Here is a 21,616-nt window from a genome sequence, read left to right as displayed (position 1 = left end):
TTGTTTGTACTCTTGTTTTTAAGGACATCACTCCAGTAAGGCCGCCTGCAGATGGGCGGAAATTAAGAAACGCAATCCTATGCAGACAGCCACGGTTTGGCTGCGCGAAATCTCGCACGGCAAACAAACCGCGACAAGTTCTATTTCTGTGCGGGGCTCTGTGAGCCCCGCACAGAAACGTCACTCACCCGCCGCCGGCTCCGGTCTGCGCATGCGCCGGCTGCTGGCACATGAAAGATCCGGAGCTGCAGGGCGCGGGTGAGTACCCGCTGCTCTCTGCAGGCGCTCGGGTCGGGTCCCATGGCGAGAATTCTCGCTGCCGGATCCGACTCGGCCGTCTGCAGGCGGCCTAAAAAAGGTTAAGGGTACCACTTAGCTGATCAAACTTGGCCTTTCTAAAGTTTAGCATTTTCGTAGCTCCTTTTATAAAACTCTCTCTCTTGAAGGACAAGTAGAAATGTATTATATTATGGTCACTATTTCCCAGGTGCCCACCAGATTGTACCCCTGTTATTCTGTCAGGTCTGTTGGTTTTTAAGTCTAAAATGGCCCTCCCTCTAGTCTGGCCCTCTACAAGTTGGGTAAGGTAAATATCTTTTAGTAATTGACAGAATGTTGTTACCTTTGTGAGATCCGTAGGTTTCAGCTACCCAGTTTATATCCAGATTGTTAAAATCTCCCATAATAATTACCTCATTGCAATTTGTGGCTTCATCTATTTGCCTCAGTAATAGATTTTTTGTAGCTTCTGTTCTATTCGGTCGTATTTACAAAAACCCCTATGAGTATTTTATTGTTTTTTTTTCCTCCATATATTTCAACCAACAGAGACTTCACATGTTCACCTCCCTTATATCTCCCCATAGTGTGAGATTTAAACAGAGTTTTACATAAAGACGAAACCCTCCCTCTTTCCAGTTTTTAACATTTTTTTCTGAACTGAATGTAATAGTGGTAATTTACTGCCCAGTCATAGCTTTCATCCAACCAGGTCTCCGTTATACCCACTATGTTGTAGTTTTCCTCAAACATTATTTCTTCTAGATCATCTACTTTATTGGTCAGACTTCTAGCCTTAGTCACCATACATTTTAGAAGGCGTTGGTTCTGTTATATTACATGTGTCCCTACTGACTATTCTGCCAGTTCAAACTGTGCTAACCCTCCCACTGCTCTACCTCCATTTCCATTAGTTTTTGCTTGGTGTATAGCTTGGTTCAGGCAAAAGATCATTTGCATGAAAGTCACTCTTACCTCACAGAGGTCATTTATAAAAAAAAAAAATATCCAGGTTTCTGTTGCCACTGTTCTTGATCTAAGCAAGCTGGCTCACCTAAACTTGGTGCACTTGGTCAACTTTTTGGATAGAATTTTTGAAAATTTTAAAGGCAGGGTTTGGTATTAAGACCCAAAGTGGCTTGTAAATGTTGTTACAGAATTGTCCACAAGTTTAGGAACCTATAACTAATGGTTTAGCTAAGCTGGCAGTTTGCTTGCAAAAGTACTGTTTTTGAAATCGTTTTAAAAACAATTTCTGCCAATTTCACAGTTTTTTACATTTTTTTTTTAACTCCTAAAGGGCACTTCAAATTTTACTTTACTTTGTACCTTTAGAAAGAGCAGTTGTCTTTCCACTTAAGGGGAAAAAATTCATATCCTGGGTGTCTGGGCTTTATTCTTTGGGGCTGTGAAAGAACGTTGGCCCTGTAGAATAAAACTGCAAGGTTGGGGGGGGGGGGGGGTGACAGCTACCTCCTTTTGGCTACCAGAGGCTACCAACAGCTTGAAGCTGTCACCATGGGCTGCAGTGTGTGGTCCTCTGTCATGTGATCGCTATTATTTCATGAATAATATGAATCATGAGGAAAAAAAATGTTTAAAAAGTTAACATTTCATCTCCTGTCATGAATCCACACGTCACCGAGGGATTTCAGAAAACTTAATGTATTCACAGACGTAGATGTCTCTATAGCTATAAAACGTAACTTTTATTTACTTAACATTAAAAATTCAGGACAACTGACAAACATACATAAAATTAGAGATCCAACCATATAATGCTTTGTCAATGTAAACAGATCAAACCACCATAAAGGGATAGTATGTAGTCAGACCTAACTCAATAGTATTATGTCTGACTATCTAGGGGCTCAGGGCATTTTTTTAAATCTAACAATGTTCTATAGTAGCTAAATTATTATAGCCCTCTAAAGTGAAGGTTGTAGTGCAGTGGCTCAAATGGCTCAACGCGTTTCCTTAAGGTCCTTTTACACGGGACGAATGTCGGGCAAGCGATGCCCGACACCCGTGCCTGTGTCTCCGCGCTCCCGTGTTTCTGCATGGAAGTGAGCAGAGCAGGCTGGTTCACGGAGCGGCCAGCAGGGGGCTGGGGCAGTGCAGGAGATTTCTCTCCTCTCGCTCCCCCACCCCCCTCCATTCACATAACACAGCGGCCGTTCACTACTGAACGGCAGCTGTTTAAACTGCACGATCAGCGATGAGCTTTATCATCCAACGTTTGCCCGACATTCGTCCCGTGTAAATGAGGCTTAATTCTCATAATTCATCAGGAGCCTCAATTCAAAGAGTCCCTAACACCTAAGTTTGATAGAGGACCAAAGAAATGTATCTAAAAGAACATAGATATTGCCCTTTTCCCCCAGTCGTCTCCACGACAGCACCAATTGAGATTGCCTCCTCCTGATAGGACAGAAACACACTGAGAGGTTAAAAGCTCCCCCCCTTCCCCACTTTCCTCAGTGTCTTCCTGTCCTGCCAGGAAGCAGGATCTCTGAGAGGGGCTGGTGGAGAAGCCAGCCGGAAGCCTACTCACGGGCGGATTGGAGGGCAGTGGGTCAGCCTGTCCTCCCTTCCCAGCCAGACGACTCCCAGGACGCCACATGGGGTGGTAACCCCCGGGGCAGGTTCCTCCCGCGGCGGCCCATGGGGGGTACAAAGCGGGAGCCTCAGTCCCCCTCCTCCTCCTCGTATAGTGACAGCGCGGCGCTCCAGGAAGCCCTTTGACGGCGGGGCGTCGCGTCACGTGCCCAGTGTGATGACGTCATCACGCTCACATCAGGAGCTGCACAGAGGGGGCGGGGCTTAGCGCAGGAGCGCAAAAATTCAAAATAAGGAACCTGAGAGAAGCCGAAGGTGGACCAGCACTACAGGTCGCAGGGTGTCTGCAGCACCGGTACAGTAATGAGTGCTCCAGCCCCAGCGATAGCTGAAGCCTCAGCCTCAGCGGCCGTAAGTAGCCAGTGCGGCAAAAAATGCAAAATCCAATGTATTGTATATGGAAAAATTGCATATTTACCCGCAAAAAATACTTTCCCCTCTTTGTTTGTCAGGGGGATAAAAAAGATATCCCCCGAACCCCCCACCCCAGAACAAAACTCAAAAAATGCGTGGAGTGCGGGACGAGACTGCCAGCTACGTACCAGAGGCCTCTATGCAAGGCATGCGTAGCTAGGCTAGTCAAAGAGGAATCGGGGGGATTCCTGGATGACGTTAGGAAGCTGGTGAAGGAGGAGGTTCGATCAGCCCTAACGTCACAGCTAGCGCCGCCAGCGAAACGCCAGAAAAAGGCGTACGTTCCCACCGAGCCTTCTGACTCCGAGAGTCCTATCGGATCGGAGCAAGAGGAACAGGTGGCCGAGGAGTCCTCAGATGATGAGGACTACAAAAGATACCTTTTCCATCAGGACGACTTAACAGAATTAATTAAGTCAGTCAGGGCTACATTAAAAATGGAAGAGCCCAGAGAACCACGCACCCTGCAAGATGAGATATTTGGGGGATAAGGGGAGAGGCGCAAGCATACCTTCCCTGTCCACAAAAATATCATTAAAATTATCCAAAAGGAGTGGAAGAAACCAGACGCAGGTTCCTTCTCCGCTAGAGGGGTAAAAAGAAGGTACCCATTTGAGGAGGAAGTTTGCGCAAGCTGGGAAGAGATACCCAAGGTAGACGTCCCAGTGACCAAAGTAGCTAGGAGGACGAGCCTGCCCTTTGAGGACGCCGCACAATTAAAAGATCCCATGGATCGCAAAGCCGAAGGCCTTCTAAAAAAATCATGGGAGGCAGCAGCAAGCATACTTAGGCCAGGGATCGCAGCCACCTGCATGGCGCGCACCCTTGGGGTATGGCTCGAACAGCTGGAGCTACACTTAAACAATAAAACGCCAAGGGAACAGATCCTAAATTCCCTACCTATCCTGCGCATGGCAACAAATTTTCTAGCGGATGCCGCGGCCGAAATGGTTAAACTCTCGGCAAAAGCTACAGCCCGATCTAACTCAGCCAGAAGAGTACTATGGCTGAAATCATGGTCAGGCGACTTGGCCTCAAAAAATAAACTATGCGCCCCCCCGTTCTACGGTCAGTTTTTGTTCGGACCAGACCTAGACAAAATCCTGGAGAAGGCGGCCGACAAAAAGAAGGGATTCCCGGAAGAAAAACCGCAGAGAGGGAAGACCTTCTTCGGAACCCCAGGGCAACAGCCCGAGGCCTACCGAGGCAAGGGCAAGACAGGCCGCTGGAGTTACCCCAAGGGGGGCAGAGGGAGAAATATCCTCTTTAATCCCCACCAGGGGGAGCCCAAGCAGAGACCCTGACGCCAGCTCCGTAGGGGCAAGGCTGGGGAACTTTGTGGACCAATGGGCCGCAATTTGCGAAGGCCCATGGATCCCAAAGATCCTACAGCAGGGATACCGGATAGAACTGGTGTCCCTCCCCAGAAGGAAATGCATCATCACAGGAGGCTCAGGGCGACAGTTACACTTACTAAGGCAAAGCGTTCGGGACCTGCAACATCTAAACGCAATATCCCCCGTACCGCAAAACGAGGAAACTCGGGGCCATTATTCCAGGCTCTTCCTAGTAGTAAGAAAACCCTGCGGGAAACACCGCATGATAGTGAATCTGAAGCCTTTGAACACCTGTGTCAAGTACAGGAAATTCAAAATGGAGTCCATCTCTTCAACGATAAAGTTGATTCCCAAAGGGGCCTACATGGCGTCCATCGATCTGAAGGACGCTTATTTCCACGTACCGATCCACGAGGGGTCCCAAAGATACCTAAGGTTCGCAGTGGATATGGGCAAAGGAATAGAGCACCACCAATTCAGATGCCTGCCTTTCGGGATCTCCTCAGCACCCAGAATTTTTACCAAAAGAAAAAAGTCGATCCTAATAATACCCTACCTGGACGATATTTTAATAATAGCAGAGTCCAGGAAACTACTAACAAAGCACCTAGAGATAGTGCTAGAACTCCTCCAGTCTCTAGGATGGATTATAAACTGGGAAAAATCCAGCTTAGACCCCGACAGGAAGAAGACGTTTCTGGGCATAACGCTCAACTCAGAATTACAATGCTCCTGCCTGCCCGAGGAAAAAATACAAAAAATCCAAAGGCTGGTCAGATCCTTCCTACAGAAACGATCATGCACAATTCAGGAAGCCATGTCTCTCCTAACGTCATGCATTCCCGGAGTAGCATGGGCCCAGGCTCACACCAGAGCTCTACAGGCCTCTGTCCTATCCGCATGGGACAAAAAGCAGTCCTCACTAGGGACAAAAATGTATATCCCAAACACAGTGAAAACATCCCTGCGTTGGTGGACATTGCAAGCGAACCTGCAGGAAGGGGTTCATTGGCTACAAAACCCAGCCACGCACATCACAATGGACGCAACCGCCTGGGGATGGGGAGCGCATGTGGGGAACCATTTTTTTCAGGGCCCGTGGTCCCAAAGGATAAAAGAACAATCCTCCAATTACAGAGAGCTACAGGCCGTATGGCGGGTCCTACAGCAGTTAGGAAACTCGCTACGGAACCAGCATATAAAGATACTGTCGGACAATACCACCACGGTCGCCCATATTCGGCACCGGGGAGCACAAGGTCTCCTGCGCTGCAAAACATTTCGCAGAAGATCTTCCACTGGGCAGAAGATCACAGCAACCCACTTAAAAGGGACGCTAAACCAAAAAGCGGACTTCCTCAGCAGGAGGCAGATAGACCCAGGAGAATGGTCTCTCTCTCTGGAGGCATTCAGAATCCTGACCAACCGGTGGGGGTCCCCACAAGTGGACCTATTTGCAACCAGGGAGAATGCCAAAGTAGGCAATTTCTTCTCCCTCCGGCCAGGAGATCGTCCTACAGCAATAAACGCTCTAGGCCAGGACTGGGGAAAGGGGCTAGCGTACGCGTTTCCTCCGATACCGCTGATCCCCAGGGTCTTACAACATTTCAGAACCCAGGTATGCACGCTCATCCTGGTGACCCCCTTCTGGCCCAAGAGAAGTTGGTTCGGTCTTCTGACAACATTGAGTGTCCAGGACCCAGTCACCTTTCCGACCTGGACAGATCTGCTATCACAGGGGCCACTGAACCACCCGGGCTTAGACAGACTCCACTTAACAGCATGGCTCTTGAGGAATCCTCACTAAGGGGGAAGGGATTCTCACAAAGAGTGGTAGAAACGTTAATGTCCAGCAGAAAAAAAGACGACCCACCTTATCTACCAGAAGGTTTGGAGAAGGTTCTCCTCATGGAGACAGGGAAGGGATTCCGGGGATTCTATCCCGAGCATCCCTTTGATCTTAGAATTCTTGCAGGAGGCCCACAGATGGGCCTCTCTCCAAGTACCCTGAAGGTCCAGGTCGCAGCCCTTAGCGCCATATGCGACACAAAGTTCGCGGACAATAGATGGGTCAACAGGTTCTTGACAGCAGCAGCTAGATTACGACCTAGACCCATAAAACTTGTTCCAGACTGGAACCTTAATTGGGTTCTAAGGGCCATGTCAGCGGAACCATTTGAGCCGATCGAAGCACTACCGATAAAAATGCTTGCAATCAAGACCGTTTTTCTAGTAGCCATCACGTCTGCAAGGAGGGTTAGCGAGCTGCAGGACTTGTCCATTCGCCACCCATTTCTAAAAATCTCGGATTCCAAATTAATATTTAAAACGGACCCTGCCTTCATGCCAAAGGTGGTATCACATTTTCATAGGTCCCAGGACGTAATAATTCCCTCATTTTTTAGCAAACCGAAAAACGAGGAAGAAAAAAATCCTAAGCTGTCTGGACGTCAGTAGAGCAGTCCTAGGCTACATAGATGCGACAAGCCACTGGAGACGGGACGACAACCTGTTCATCCAGTTCAGTGGCCCAAATAAAGGGAACAAAGCGGCAAAAAACTCCATAGCCAGGTGGATCCGCCTGGCCATCATAGAGTCCTATAAGGCCCTCGGGAAGGAAATCCCCTTAGCTCTTAAAGCCCATTCTACAAGGGCAGTAGCATCCTCATGGGCCGAACATAGCTCAGTCTAGGTCGAGCAGATATGCAAGGCCGCAGTCTGGAGAAAAACCCACACGTTCATTAAACATTATAGGGTAAAAGTGCAGCAGGATGAGGACATGGCCTTCGGCCGCAAAGTCCTCTCGGCAGCAATCCCACCCTAATAAACTTTAGTTGGTACGTCTCAATTGGTGCTGTCGTGGAGACGACTGGGGGAAAAAATGGATTATACCTACCTGATAATCAGGTTTCCAGGAGTCTCCACGACAGCACCCGTACCTTCCCCCCCTAAATGGATAGAAAGAAACTATAGAATATAATATAAAAAATAAATAAATATATCATATAATATAATTTTATAATCAACAAAAAAACCCCGGTTAAGGGAAGAAATTTAAGTTGAGCTCCTACCCCGGCAATTCGTTAGAATCCACTGAGGAAAGTGGCGAAGGGGGGGAGCTTTTAACCTCTCAGGGTGTTCCTGTCCTATCAGGAGGAGGCAATCTCAATTGGTGCTGTCGTGGAGACTCCTGGAAACCTGATTATCAGGTAGGTATAATCCATTTTATTGTCAGGAATCTAAAAAAGACCTAAACTCCCTGACTATTTAATCCAATCTGAAGTCCAATCACCCCCTATAAAATCAAAATAATAAACCAGTAAAGAAAGAGAGAGAGAGTTTATTTTTGATCTTATAGGGGGTGATTGATAAAAAGTGTGTTTAATTTATTGTACAGTTTGTTATAGATGCAGCAATAGCAATGAGCAATTAAACAAAAAGGAGGGTGTGCTCAATTTTTTTTTTGTATGTGTTACTTTTTTTTTCAACTATTTTAGCTATGTATACATTTTTTTTCATGTTGGTGTAGGGGAATTGAACCTGAGATCCTATGACATAGATTGTTTTTGTTGTCATTGATGCATTTAATGGTGTTGGCCAAGCATTTTACGGCTGGAAACACACATGCAGTTTTGGGGCGAATTTTTGTTGTAGTTTTTTTTCTTTTTTGTGAAAGCCAGAAGAAAATGGGAAATATAAAAGGAGGATTTATAAATCTTCTTCCTGGGTGTAATTTTGGCTTTTACTTGATATACCGCATCAAAAACTGCAGGGCTTTTTCCAGCCTAGTAAGAATTTTATATACTTGGCTACTCTTTGCAGCTAAAAAAAAAATCACTAAATTCAAATTTAATCCTAACAGAAAATCCCATTGAGGACTTTGATGGAAACTTCATACCACCGCTAAATTGTAAAGTAGAAGATGAAGATATTGTGCAGCACTCTCCAGGAGAAAACCTCATCATTACCCTTAATGTTCAGCCAGTATGTAACAGTACAGATCTATCATATAATCCCCCTAATCACAAGGAACCTACTCATGATCGATCTCAGAATTTTACTACAATTACAGGTCACACCGGGGGTAAAAGTCTGCAATGTGAAAAACCGTTTGCAAAAAGCTCAGGTCTTTTTACACACAAAAGAACTTGCACAGATGAGAAGCCATATTCATGTTCAGAATGTGGGAAATGCTTTGCAAAAAAAGCAAAGCTTGCTGCGCATGTGAGAGTTCACACAGGAGAAATGCCATTTTCATGTACAGAATGTGGGAAGGGTTTTGCAACTACAAGAGATCTTGTTATACATGAGCGAATTCACACAGGGGAGAAGCCATTTTCATGTGCAGAGTGTCAGAAATGTTTTGCGCAGAAATCAAATCTTCTTAGACATCAGAGAATTCACACAGGGGAGAAGCCATTTTCATGTTCAAAATGTGGGAAATGTTTTACACAAAAAACAAATCTTGCTAGACATCAGATACATCACACAGGAGAGGGGCAGTATTCATGTTCAGTGTGTGGGAAACGTTTTGCAGATAGAACACATTTTCTTACTCATCAGAGACTCCACACAGGTGAGGGGCGATATTCATGTTCAGTATGTGGGAAAAGTTGTGGTAAGAAGTCAGATCTTGTTAGACATGAGAGAATTCACACTGGGGAGAAGCCATTTTCATGTTCAGAATGTGGGAAATGTTTTGCACACAAAAAAAGTCTTCTTATGCATCAGGAAAGTCACACAAGAGTGAAGGCATTTTAATGTTCAGGACACGGGAAATGCTTTACTACTAATACCAAGCCTGGCGCTCATCATAGATGTCACAACGTGGAGGAGCCATTTTGATGTTCTTTTTTTAAATTCAAATCTTTTTATTAAGAACTTTTTTGTGCCTGAAGACCCTTTTTAAAATACAACACTAAACAAAGGAAATCCCCCCCCCCTCCTATAAACCTTTCCTAGAAGTCTCTTGTGCTGTCCCAGCATATTTTATAAAGTCCTTTGTTTTCCTGTCACCGCTTGTAGAGTTGTTGTATTTAACATTATTCACCTGTTACCTGCAATGCAAATATTTAGTACAGTGAACTCCCTCCTCCCTCCCTGCCCCTTCCTATTCCTCCCCTCTCCCAGAACACAACTGTTCCACTGACATTAAGCACTATCCTCTAAGCAGATCGGCATTAAGGAGACCGAAGGCATGCATCCATTTGAGCCATATATTGTAATATTTCTACAATGTTTGCCTTTTGCAATAAAGACTTTTTTCCACACATTGGAATTTGAGTGACTTTTTTTTGTGAGTTCGGTCAGATCAGTAGGGGTCTCATCCAGCCAGTGCTGTGCTATTAATTTTTTGGCTAAGTATAGTAGTCTAGCTACTGTCAGTTTGTCTAAGGGTAAATCATTCACATAACCCAGAATGCATACCAGCGGAGTAAATTCCATATAATATAATTCCATACACTCTATGGATCAGATTGCGTACCTCGGTCCAATATCTTTGTAGTTTCGGGCAGCGCCACATCATATGTATAAAATCCACTGTGTAGGTATTACATATATTACACAGAGGGGTGTCTCTCAGACCTATACCATATAGGAACGCTGGAGTATGATACACTCTATGCAACAAATATATTTGTGATGATCTATGGGACTCACTCAGAGACAGCTTGGGAGTCATCTGTAATATTTCCTCCCGCAGTGATTCTTTAATAGCACCTATATCTTCCTCCCACTTGCTCCTTGTTGCCAGAGGATAGCGCAAATTTATCTGACCCTGTATACAGGAATATATGTGTGATATCTTCCCCTTTGTACTAGTTGATCCACCTATAATCTCTGCTAGTAGGAATTTTCCACATTCTAGGTCATCCAGGCCCTTCTCCATCTAAAAGGGTGTCTAAGTTGTAGATACTTAAAAAATTGGGTGTGGAGCAAACCATATTCATTTCTCAGCTGCTCAAAGGATTTTATATTTGCCCTTGTCACTATCTGGGACAATCATCTAATCTCAATATCTTTCCACCCTTGAATCCCTCTAGCTTTTCTAACTCCGGTAACCTCAGATTGTCCAAGATTAGAGTGTATTGCATATAGTCCTTGACTCCCATTATCTCTCCAACCTTCCACCAAACCTTATGTATAAGAACTAAAGTTGGAAAATTCTGGGCGTTACAGTGGAATTTGAGACTCCCTAGGGCAGTGATGGCGAACCTTTTAGAGACCGAGTGCCCAAACTGCAACCTAAAACCCAGTTGCTTATCGCAAAGTGCCAACATGTCGGGGGCGGGGCTTATCACGACATATGATTTCACCCCAGTTGTTCTAAAAAGGACAGCGTGAAGATTTTGACTGCTTTTTGGATGCAGAAATGCTGCAGAATGTCCTCAGTGGAAATTTCTGTGGAAAATTCTGCAGCATTTCCGCATCCAAAAGGCAGTGAAAATCTGCACCCTGTCAATTTTCGACACATGTAAACATACCCCAGCGGTAATAGTGACTGCCCCCAGCGGCCCTAGTGATAATAGTGACAACCCACAGCGGTCACGAGTATAATAGTGACCTCCACAGTGGCCCCCAGTATAATAGAGACATCCCCACAGCGGCCCCCTGTATAATAGTGACCCCCTCCACAGTGGTCCCCAGTATAATAGTGACCCCCCCCCCCACAGCAGCCCCCAGTATAATAGTGACCCCCCCCCCCCCAAAGCGGCCCCCTGTAGTCATAGTAACACCCTACAGCAGCCCCAAGGAGTAATAGTGACACCCCACAGCGGCCTCCAGTAGTAATAGTGACATCCGACAGCAGCTCCAGTGTAATAGTGACATCCCACAATGGCCTCCAGTATAATAGTGACAACCCACAGCAGCCCCCAGTATAATAGTGATATCCCACAGCGGCCCCAATGTAATAGTGACATCCCACAGCGGCCCCAGTGTAATAGTGACATCCCACAACGACCCCCAGTATAGTAGTGACACCCCACAGCGGCCCCCAGTATAATAGTGACATCCCACAGCAGCCCCAGTGTAATAGTGACACCCCACAGCGAGCCCCGTGTAATAGTGACACCCCACAGTGGCCCTCAGTAGTAATAGTGACATCCCACAGCGGCGCCCATGGAATAGTGACATCCCACAGCGGCCCCCCATCCTTCCCCGAGACCCACATACTTACACCCTCCTTGTGGAAGCGCTGCTGCTCCTCTGCCTAGCTCGCCGCCAGCAGCGCTGATCCTGGTGCACACTGTGAAATCAGTGTGTCTTGATAGACGCCTCCTCCCCTTGCTCTCGCAGAATGTAAGAGGAGATGCCGGGTGAGGGGGAAGGAGGATCCCAGCTGCACACTGACATCACAGTGTTTGCCGGGATCAGCGCTGCTAGCAGCGCAGCTGAATGAATGCCAGCAGGGGAGCTGCAGCCCCTGCCGGTATTCACAAGTGGTGAGCGGACGATAGCCGCGCGTGCCAGTAGGGAGGTCTCTGCGTGCCGCCTCTGGTGCGCGTGCCATAGGTTCGCCACCACTGCTCTAGAGACTCAAACAGATGTGCATTAGTTAAATAAGTTTTGAGGAGTCGAAAACTCCCATCACGAGTATCCTCTGATTCCCATCCCTTGAAGTGCTGTATTTGCGACGCCAGAAAAAAATGATGTTGGATTAAGCAGTGCAAGTCCTCCCTCTCCCTTAGCGTTACATAGTGTCTCCAATCTAATTCTAGGCCCTTTCTCTCTCCAAATCAAGTCTCTAAACAGTCGGTTGACCCTATAGGAGAGGCTCTGCGTAAGCCAGTGAGGCAAGTTATGAAGTAGATACAGCAATTGCGGCATCCATACCATCTTAATGAGGTTCACTCTAACTATAATCGTTAGAGGAAGTCGAGTCTGTATCTACGGTAATGTACCCTGTCCATTCCCCATCCCTGTAATTTATGTGGGCCTTCTCTGTGCCTGTGAAACTACCACTAGCATATGTCCGGCCCGTTCACCCTCAAAATAAGCCTGTTTTCTAAATTTATGCTTATGTGCCGCAGTCTCTAAGGTATACAGAGTCAATTCTTCCTGATTCTTCATTTGCCTCTACTGTGCCCATCTTCACAAACATGGCCTCTCTGTCAGCTGCTTTCTTAGTTCTTGCCCCCGCTCTGTATGTCTCCTTTTCATCTGTGTCACTCGCTGTAGTAGAATACCCCTGAGATAGGCTTTCATCGCTTCCCATTGTACAGTAATAGTTGCAGAGCCTGTGTTTAACTCAAAGTATTCCTTCAGGGTTTCTCCCAGGTCTTGGTGTCCTATTATAGTGAGCCAGTACGCATTAAACCTCCACAATGGATGCATAGGCACTAGAGATGAGCGAGCACCAAAATGCTCGGGTGCTCGTTACTCGGGACGAAATTATCGCGATGCTCGAGGGTTCGTTTCGAGTAACGAACCCCATTGAAGTCAATGGGCGACCTGAGCATTTTTGTATATCGCCGATGCTCGCTAAGGTTTCCATTTGTGAAAATCTGGGCAATTCAAGAAAGTGATGGGCTGCATATGAAGTTCCCAGGTCCCACTATTAAGCCACAATAGCGGCAAGAGTGGGCCCCCCCCCCCCCCTCCCAACAATTTTTACTTCTGAAAAGCCCTCATTAGCAAGGCATACCTTAGCTAAGCACCACACTACCTCCAACAAAGCACAATCACTGCCTGCATGACACTCCGCTGCCACTTCTCCTGGATTGCATGCTGCCCAACCCCCCCTTCACGACCCAGTGTCCACAGCACACACCGCTGCGCAGCCTTCAGCTGCCCTCATGCCACACCACCCTCATGTCTATTTATAAGTGCGTCTGCCATGAGGAGGAACCACAGGCACACACTGCAGAGGGTTGGCACGGCTAGGCAGTGACCCTCTTTAAAAGGGGCGGAGCGATAGCCCACAATGCTGTACAGAAGCAATGAGAAATCCAATCCTGTGCCACCTCCATCTGGAGCTGCACACGTGGGCATAGCAATGGGGAACCTATGTGCCACACACTATTCATTCTGTCAAGGTGTCTGCATGCCCCAGTCAGACCGCGTTTTTTAAATAGTCACAGGCAGGTACAACTCCGCAATGGGAATTCCGTGTGCACCCACAGCATGGGTGGCTCCCTGGAACCCACCGGCTGTACATAAATGTATCCCATTGCAGTGCCCTGGACAGCAGAGCTAACGTCAGATTAAATGCAGGTGGGCTTCAGCCCACACTGCATGCCCCAACCTGACCGGGGTTTTTAATTCATAGACACAGGCAGGTACAACTCCCTATTGTGAAGTCCCTGTGGACCGACAGCATGGGTGGCTCCCTGGAACCCACCGGCGGTACATAAATATATCCCATTGCATTGCCCATCACAGCTGAGGTAATGTCATGTTAAATGCAGGTGGGCTTCGGCCCACACTGCATGCCCCAGTCAGACTTGGGTTCTTTAGAAGTGGACACATGCAGTTACAACTCCGTGTGGACCGACAGCATGGGTGGCTCCCTGGAACCCACCGGCGGTACATAAATATATCCCATTGCATTGCCCATCACAGCTGAGGTAATGTCATGTTAAATGCAGGTGGGCTTCGGCCCACACTGCATGCCCCAGTCAGACTGGGGTTCTTTAGAAGTGGACACATGCAGTTACAACTCCGTGTGGACCGACAGCATGGGTGGCTCCCTGGAACCCACCGGCGGTACATAAATATATCCCATTGCAGTGCCCAGCACAGCTGATGTAACGTCAGCTTTAATGCAGGTGGGCAAAAAATTAATTGGATTACACTGTAGGCCGAGGGCCCCAAAAAATTGGTGTACCAACAGTACTAATGTACCTCAGAAAAATTGCCCATGCCCAACCAAGAGGGCAGGTGAAACCCATTAATCGCTTTGGTTAATGTGGCTTAATTTGTAACTAGGCCTGGAGGCAGCCTAGTTAAAATAAAAATTGGTTCAGGTGCAAGTTTCAAAGCTTTAATGAGCATTGAAACGTATAAAAATTGTTTACAAAAATTATATCACTGAGCCTTGTGGGCCTAAGAAAAATTGCCCGTTCGGCGTGATTACGTGAGGTTTCAGGAGGAGGAGGAGGATGAATATAATACACAGATTGATGAAGCTAAAAGGTCCCCATTTTTGATGGTGATAGAGAACGATGCTTCCAGCCGCGGGTGCAGCCTACGTATTGTTTAGGTATCGCTGCTGTCCGCTGGTGGAGAAGAAAAGTCTGGGGAAATCCAGGCTTTGTTCATCTTTGAGTGTAAGCCTGTCGGCACTGTCGGTTGACAGGCGGGTACGCTTATCCGTGATGATTCCCCCAGCCACACTAAACACCCTCTCTGACAAGACGCTAGCCGCAGGACAAGCAAGCACCTCCAGGGCATAGAGCGCGAGTTCAGGCCACGTGTCCAGCTTCGACACCCAGTAGTTGTAGGGGGCAGAGGCGTCACGGAGGACGGTCGTGCGATCGGCTACGTACTCCCTCACCATCCTTTTACAGTGCTCCCGCCGACTCAGCCTTGACTGGGGAGCGGTGACGCAGTCTTGCTGGGGAGCCATAAAGCTGTCAAAGGCCTTAGAGAGTGTTCCCCTGCCTGTACTGTACATGCTGCCTGATCTCTGCGCCTCCCCTGCTACCTGGCCCTCGGAACTGCGCCTTCTGCCACTAGCGCTGTCGGATGGGAATTTTACCATCAGCTTGTCCGCGAGGGTCCTCTGGTATAGCATCACTCTCGAACCCCTTTCCTCTTCGGGTATGAGAGTGGAAAGGTTCTCCTTATACCATGGGTCGAGCAGTGTGTACACCCAGTAATCCGTAGTGGCCAGAATGCGTGTAACGCGAGGGTCACGAGAAAGGCATCCTAACATGGTCAGCCATGTGTGCCAGGGTACCTGTATGCAACACATGGCTGTCCTCACTAGGAAGATCACTTTCAGGATCCTCCTCCTCCTCCTCCTCAGGCCATACACGCTGAAAGGATGACAGGCAAGCAGCATGGGTACCCTCAGCAGTGGGCCAAGCTGTCTCTTCCCCCTCCTCCGCATGCTCCTCCACCTCCTCCTCAACGCGCTGAGATATAGACAGGAGGGTGCTCTGACTATCCAGCGACATACTGTCTTCCTCCGCCTCCGTTTCCGAGCGCAAAGCGTCTGCCTTTATGCTTTGCAGGGAACTTCTCAAGAGGCATAGCAGAGGAATGGTGATGCTAATGATTGCAGCATCGCCACTCACCATCTGGGTAGACTCCTCAAAGTTTCCAAGGACCTGGCAGATGTCTGCCAACCAGGCCCACTCTTCTGTAAAGAATTGAGGAGGCTGACTCCCACTGCGCCGCCCATGTTGGAGTTGGTATTCCACTATAGCTCTACGCTGCTCATAGAGCCTGGCCAACATGTGGAGCGTAGAGTTCCACCGTGTGGGCACGTCGCACAGCAGTCGGTGCACTGGCAGATTAAACCGATGTTGCAGGGTGGCAGCGTCCGTGTGGGACTTGCGGAAATGTGCGCAGAGCCGGCGCACCTTTCCGAGCAGGTCTGACAAGCGTGGGTAGCTTTTCAGAAAGCGCTGAACCACCAAATTAAAGACGTGGGCCAGGCATGGCACGTGCGTGAGGCTGCCGAGCTTCAGAGCCGCCACCAGGTTACGGCCGTTGTCACACACGACCATGCCCGGTTGGAGGCTCAGTGGCGCAAGCCAGCGGTCAGTCTGCTCTGTCAGACCCTACAGCAGTTTGTGGGCCGTGTGCCTCTTCTCTCCTAAGCTGAGTAGTTTCAGCACGGCCTGCTGACGCTTGCCCACCGCTGTGCTGCCACGCCGCGCGACACCGACTGCTGGCGACGTGCTGCTGCTGACACATCTTGATTGCGAGACAGAGGTTGCGTAGGAGGAGGAGGAGGTGGAGGGTGGTTTAGTGGAGGAAGCATACACCGCCGCAGATACCACCACCGAGCTGGGGCCCACAATTCTGGGGGTGGGTAGGACGTGAGCGGTCCCAGGCTCTGACTCTGTCCCAGCCTCCACTAAATTCACCCAATGTGCTGTCAGGGAGATATAGTGGCCCTGCCCGCCTGTGCTTGTCCACGTGTTCGTTGTTAAGTGGACCTTGGCAGTAACCACGTTGGTGAGGGCGCGTACAATGTTGCGGGAGACGTGGTCGTGCAGGGCTGGGACGGCACATCGGGAAAAGTAGTGGCGACTGGGAACCGAGTAGCGCGGGGCCGCCGCCGCCATCATGCTTTTGAAAGCCTCCGTTTCCACAAGCCTATACGGCAGCATCTCCAGGCTGATCAATTTATCTATGTGCACGTTTAACGCTTGAGCGTGCGGGTGCGTGGCGGCGTACTTGCGCTTGCGCTCCAACACTTGCGCTAGCGACGGCTCGAAAGTGCGCTGAGAGACATTGGTGGATGGGGCCGAGGACAGCGGAGGTGAGGGTGTGGGTGCAGGCCAGGAGACGGTAGTGCCTGTGTCCTGAGAGGGGGGTTGGATCTCAGTGGCAGGTTGGGGCACAGGGGGAGAGGCAGTGGTGCAAACCGGAGGCGGTGAACGGCCTTCGTCCCACCTTGTGGGGTGCTTGGCCATCATATGTCTGCGCATGCTGGTGGTGGTGAGGCTGGTGGTGGTGGCTCCCCGGCTGATCTTGGCGCGACAAAGGTTGCACACCACTGTTCGTCAGTCGTCTACACTCTCAGTGAAAAACTGACAGACCTTTGAGCACCTCGGCCTCTGCAGGGTGGCATGGCGCGAGGGGGCGCTTTGGGAAACAGTTGGTGGATTATTCGGTCTGGCCCTGCCTCTACCCCTGGCCACTGCACTGGCTCTTCCAACCTGCACTGCTGCTGCACTTGCCTCCCCCTCTGAAGACCTGTCCTCAGTAGGCTTAGCAAACCAGGTGGGGTCAGTCACCTCATCGTCCTGCTGCTCTTCCTCCGAATCCTCTGTGCGCTCCTCCCTCGGACTTACTCCAATTACTACTACCTGAGTGATAGACAACTGTGTCTCATCGTCATCGTCCTCCTCACCCACTGAAAGCTCTTGAGACAGTTGCCGGAAGTCCCCAGCCTCATCCCCCGGACCCCGGGAACTTTCCAAAGGTTGGGCATCGGTCACGACAAACTCCTCCGGTGGGAGAGGAACCATTGCTGCCCATTCTGGGCAGGGGCCCGAGGACAGTTCCTGGGAGTCTGCCTGCTCCTCAGAATGTGTCATTGTAATGGAGTGAGGAGGCTGGGAGGAAGGAGGAGCAGCAGCCAGAGGATTCAGAGTTGCAGCAGTGGACGGCGCTGAACTCTGGGTGGTCGATAGATTGCTGGATGCACTTTCTGCCATCCACGACAGGACCTGCTCACACTGCTCATTTTCTAATAAAGGTCTACCGCGTGGACCCATTAATTGTGAGATTAAAGGAGATGTCCCGCGCCGAAACGGGTTTTTTTTTTTTTTAAACCCCCCCCCCGTTCGGCGCGAGACAACCCCGATGCAGGGGTTAAAAAAACCACCCGCACAGCGCTTACCTGAATCCCGGCGGTCCGGCGTCTTCATACTCACCTTCTGAAGATGGCCGCCGGGATCCTCTGCCTCCGTGGACCGCAGCTCTTCTGTGCGGTCCACTGCCGATTCCAGCCTCCTGATTGGCTGGAATCGGCACGTGACGGGGCGGAGCTACACGGAGCTACACGGAGCCCCATAGAGAAGAGGAGAAGACCCGGACTGCGCAAGCGCGGCTAATTTGGCCATCGGAGGCCAAAAATTAGTCGGCTCCATGGGAACGAGGACGCTAGCAACGGAGCAGGTAAGTATAAAACTTTTTATAACTTCTGTATGGCTCATAATTAATGCACAATGTATATTACAAAGTGCATTATTATGGCCATACAGAAGTGTATAGACCCACTTGCTGTCTCGGGACATCTCCTTTAATCTTGGGACGCCAGAAACGTGCCTCTCTCCTAATCCCGCAGCAGTCGGCTGCGATACACCTGGATCAGGAGCTCGGCCTGTGCCCACACCCTGACTTGGGCCTCCGCGTCCTCGCCTGCGTCCGCGTCCTCTAGGCCTACCCCTACCACTCAGCATGGTGTATTACCAGTAGTGCAGAAACAGAACGCTGTAATTAAATGTGCCGCTTATTGGCCTGTGTTTGGAGGCTGACTTCGCTTACGGAACGCACAGCAGAGCCAGGAAAGAATTTTGCGCAAGCCTGCTGTAACACTTAGCTGGCTGCGTATTAATTAGGACTACTACCCCCAGCAGAGACGCAGTACACTCAGGACGGTGACAGGCAGCCCAAATAGATTTTTTTGTCCCAAATGTTTTTGGAAAAGCCCACTGCCTATATAGACAGTATATGTCTTTCACCTTTTTCACTGTCCCTGCCTCAGCACTACTGGCCCTATACTATGTAAAATTACTGCAGACTGAGGACGCAATGCTCTGCACGGCCGATATACAAAAAAAAATGTGCAACACTGCAAAAAGCAGCCTCAACAGTACTGCACACGGTCAGATGTGGCCCTAAGAAGGACCATTGGGGTTCTTGAAGCCTAAAATCACTCCTAACGCTCTCCCTATAGCAGCTCCAGCATCAGCAGCACTTTCCCTGAGCTATGTCAGAATGCATCTGTGGCGAGCCGCGGGAGGGGCCGATTTATATACTCGGGTGACACCTGATCTCGCCAGCCACTCACTGCAGGGGGGTGGGATAGGGCTGAAACATCACAGAAGTAAGTTGTAATGCCTTCTCTGTCTTTCTATTGGCCAGAAAAGCGCGCTAACGTCTCAGAGATGAAAGTGAAAGTAACTCGAACATCGCGTGGTGCTCGCCTCTAGTAACGAGCATCTCGAACACCTTAATACTCGAACGAGTATCAAGCTCGGACGAGTACGTTCGCTCATCTCTAATAGGCACATCACTTCCAGAATGTCGCACCACAACTTGCATCGGGGAGTGGTCCGACAACACCCTAGGACGATATTGGACCAATTGTACTCCCTTATATAACAGAGTATTGCCAAGTCAATGCATGACAGAGTCTGATATGTACTGGAATGGCATGAGTCGTATCTGACATGTGAATTCCTGGTACACCACATGTCTAGTAGAAGTGTCTCCCCTAGTAAGCGACCCAGCGGAGTCCAACCCCCTCCATCTGGTGGTCCCTGTTAGCGTAGTCTATCCAAATAGGGCTCAATTACTGAATTAAAGTCTCCTAGTATGAGGACGGGGACATCTGGTGTTTCCGCTATAAAGCCCAGAATCTATCACATCACCACACTACTATAAGGAGGTGGAAGGTACAGTATATCGCGACAAGTAGGCAAACGTAGTTAAATATTTTACAGTGAAGGCAGACAAAACAGCCCTCTACGTCTATCGTCTGCGCAAAAGTCATACACAGAATGGAATGATGTACAAGAATGCTAACCCCTCTCCGGAGCAAGTAGCATACATGGAGTGAAAACTGTGCCCCGCCCACCTAACTTTAAAGGAGGACAGAGAGATGCGTCTCCTGTAGGCACAGTATTTAAAGGATGGAAATCTTTAACTGTTTTGAGTACCGCAAGATGCTTAACCGGATCACCCATACCTCATAAATATACGATATATAATCATAAATGTATCAACCATTTCTCAGTAAATGGGTATGAACAGAAGGTGTCTCCTCAATCAAGAATCCAGCTGTCAGGACTGGCTAGAAACCTGGGAGCTCAGAAGTCCCTACGCCAGCCCTTTCCCCTGTCCCTGCCTACTTGCCCCCCTGGGCTAAACCCCAGGGTGACAACTGGGCAGCGGTACCTACGTGAGGGAAGGGACAGAGAAGACCAACTAACAAAAAAACAACAGACAAAACATAAGACCTCATAGTCCAGGAAAAGCAGGGTCAAACCAACGAGGAACGACAGACCGAGGGAAAAGACCAGCTCAGAGTCAAGGAATAGCCGAGTCAGAAAACTAAAGGCAGAACTGATAGCGCGGGTGTTAGCTGGACAAGACTAAACCAAACATTGGCACTCGAATTCTGTGTCACCCAGGCTAAATACAGAAGTCCCCACCTAGAGCTGGGCGGTGCGTGATGACGTGCTGGCTGGTGATGTCATAAATTCAGCCCCGCTCCTGCCACGCCTCCTAACAGGGGAACCCCAAGCCCGGCCGGCGAGCGCAGCGGGATCCACACTGCGGACCAGCCTGAGCAGAGACGCCCGCAAGACCGCCGATGGCATCAGGAAGGACAGCACGCCCATGCCGAGCACCAGCTCCAACCAGCGGTGAGCCTCCTCCTAACATCAGCAGTACCCCAGAATCCCATCATCTTCCCACAGCATGACAGCTTGTTCATATACCGGTTTCTATCAGCACAAGAGAGATAATAAACATTCCCCACAAAAATCTTGCTGGTCTGTAAAAATCCCCACAGACCGGGACACCAATCCACCAAACCTCAAAAAGTGGCAGGTTGTTCATAGCTGTAAAAATAAAACAATTTTACTTCTGAAGAGTAACGGTAGAAATAAAAAAAATACTTGAAAAAGCAAAAAATGCTTGCCTCCTCAGGGAACCATTTCTTCATTTGTTAGATAATATAACTTCAGCTTCTCTCTCCGTCAATTTTCCCAATAAAAAGGAAGAAAAATAACTATTAATTTAGTTGCCTGCCTTTGTACCCGCTCAAGGTCTGATATGTCCTTCTTGAGTACCGGTGCCCAAAACTGTCCACAATATTCCATGTGTGGTCTGACCAGTGACTTGTAAAGAGTAAGAACAATGTTCTCATCATGCACCCCTAGACCTCCTCTGATGCCCCCATGATCCTATTTGCCTTGGCAGCAGCTGCCTGACACTGGCTGCTCCAGTTAAGCTTACAGGTAACTAAAACCCCCAAGTCCTTTCCCATGTCAGTGTCCCCCAGTGGTTTCCCTTTTAGTGTGTAATGGTGACATGTATTTCCTCTGCCCATG

At 48.9% G+C, this 21,616-nt stretch overlaps 2 protein-coding genes across 2 annotated transcripts in view; both read left to right on the top strand.

The window, feature by feature from the left end:
- LOC136615891 (gastrula zinc finger protein XlCGF57.1-like) overlaps positions 1-9,410 on the top strand; it is a 112,535-nt gene extending 103,125 nt beyond the window's left edge. The window contains exon 5 of the mRNA XM_066594188.1: positions 8,512-9,410. Within this exon, the coding sequence (XP_066450285.1) occupies positions 8,512-9,410 (899 nt within the window). The remainder of the gene's footprint in view (positions 1-8,511) is intronic.
- The window catches only part of LOC136612665 (oocyte zinc finger protein XlCOF8.4-like), a 150,470-nt gene that overhangs the window by 14,760 nt on the left and 114,094 nt on the right, over positions 1-21,616 (top strand). The window lies entirely within an intron of this gene.

The sequence above is a fragment of the Eleutherodactylus coqui genome, chromosome 1, assembly GCF_035609145.1.
Source record: "Eleutherodactylus coqui strain aEleCoq1 chromosome 1, aEleCoq1.hap1, whole genome shotgun sequence".
Classification (NCBI taxonomy): Eukaryota; Metazoa; Chordata; class Amphibia; order Anura; family Eleutherodactylidae; genus Eleutherodactylus; species Eleutherodactylus coqui.
Note: the sequence above shows the minus strand (reverse complement) of the source record. Positions and strands in the feature narration are given on the sequence as shown.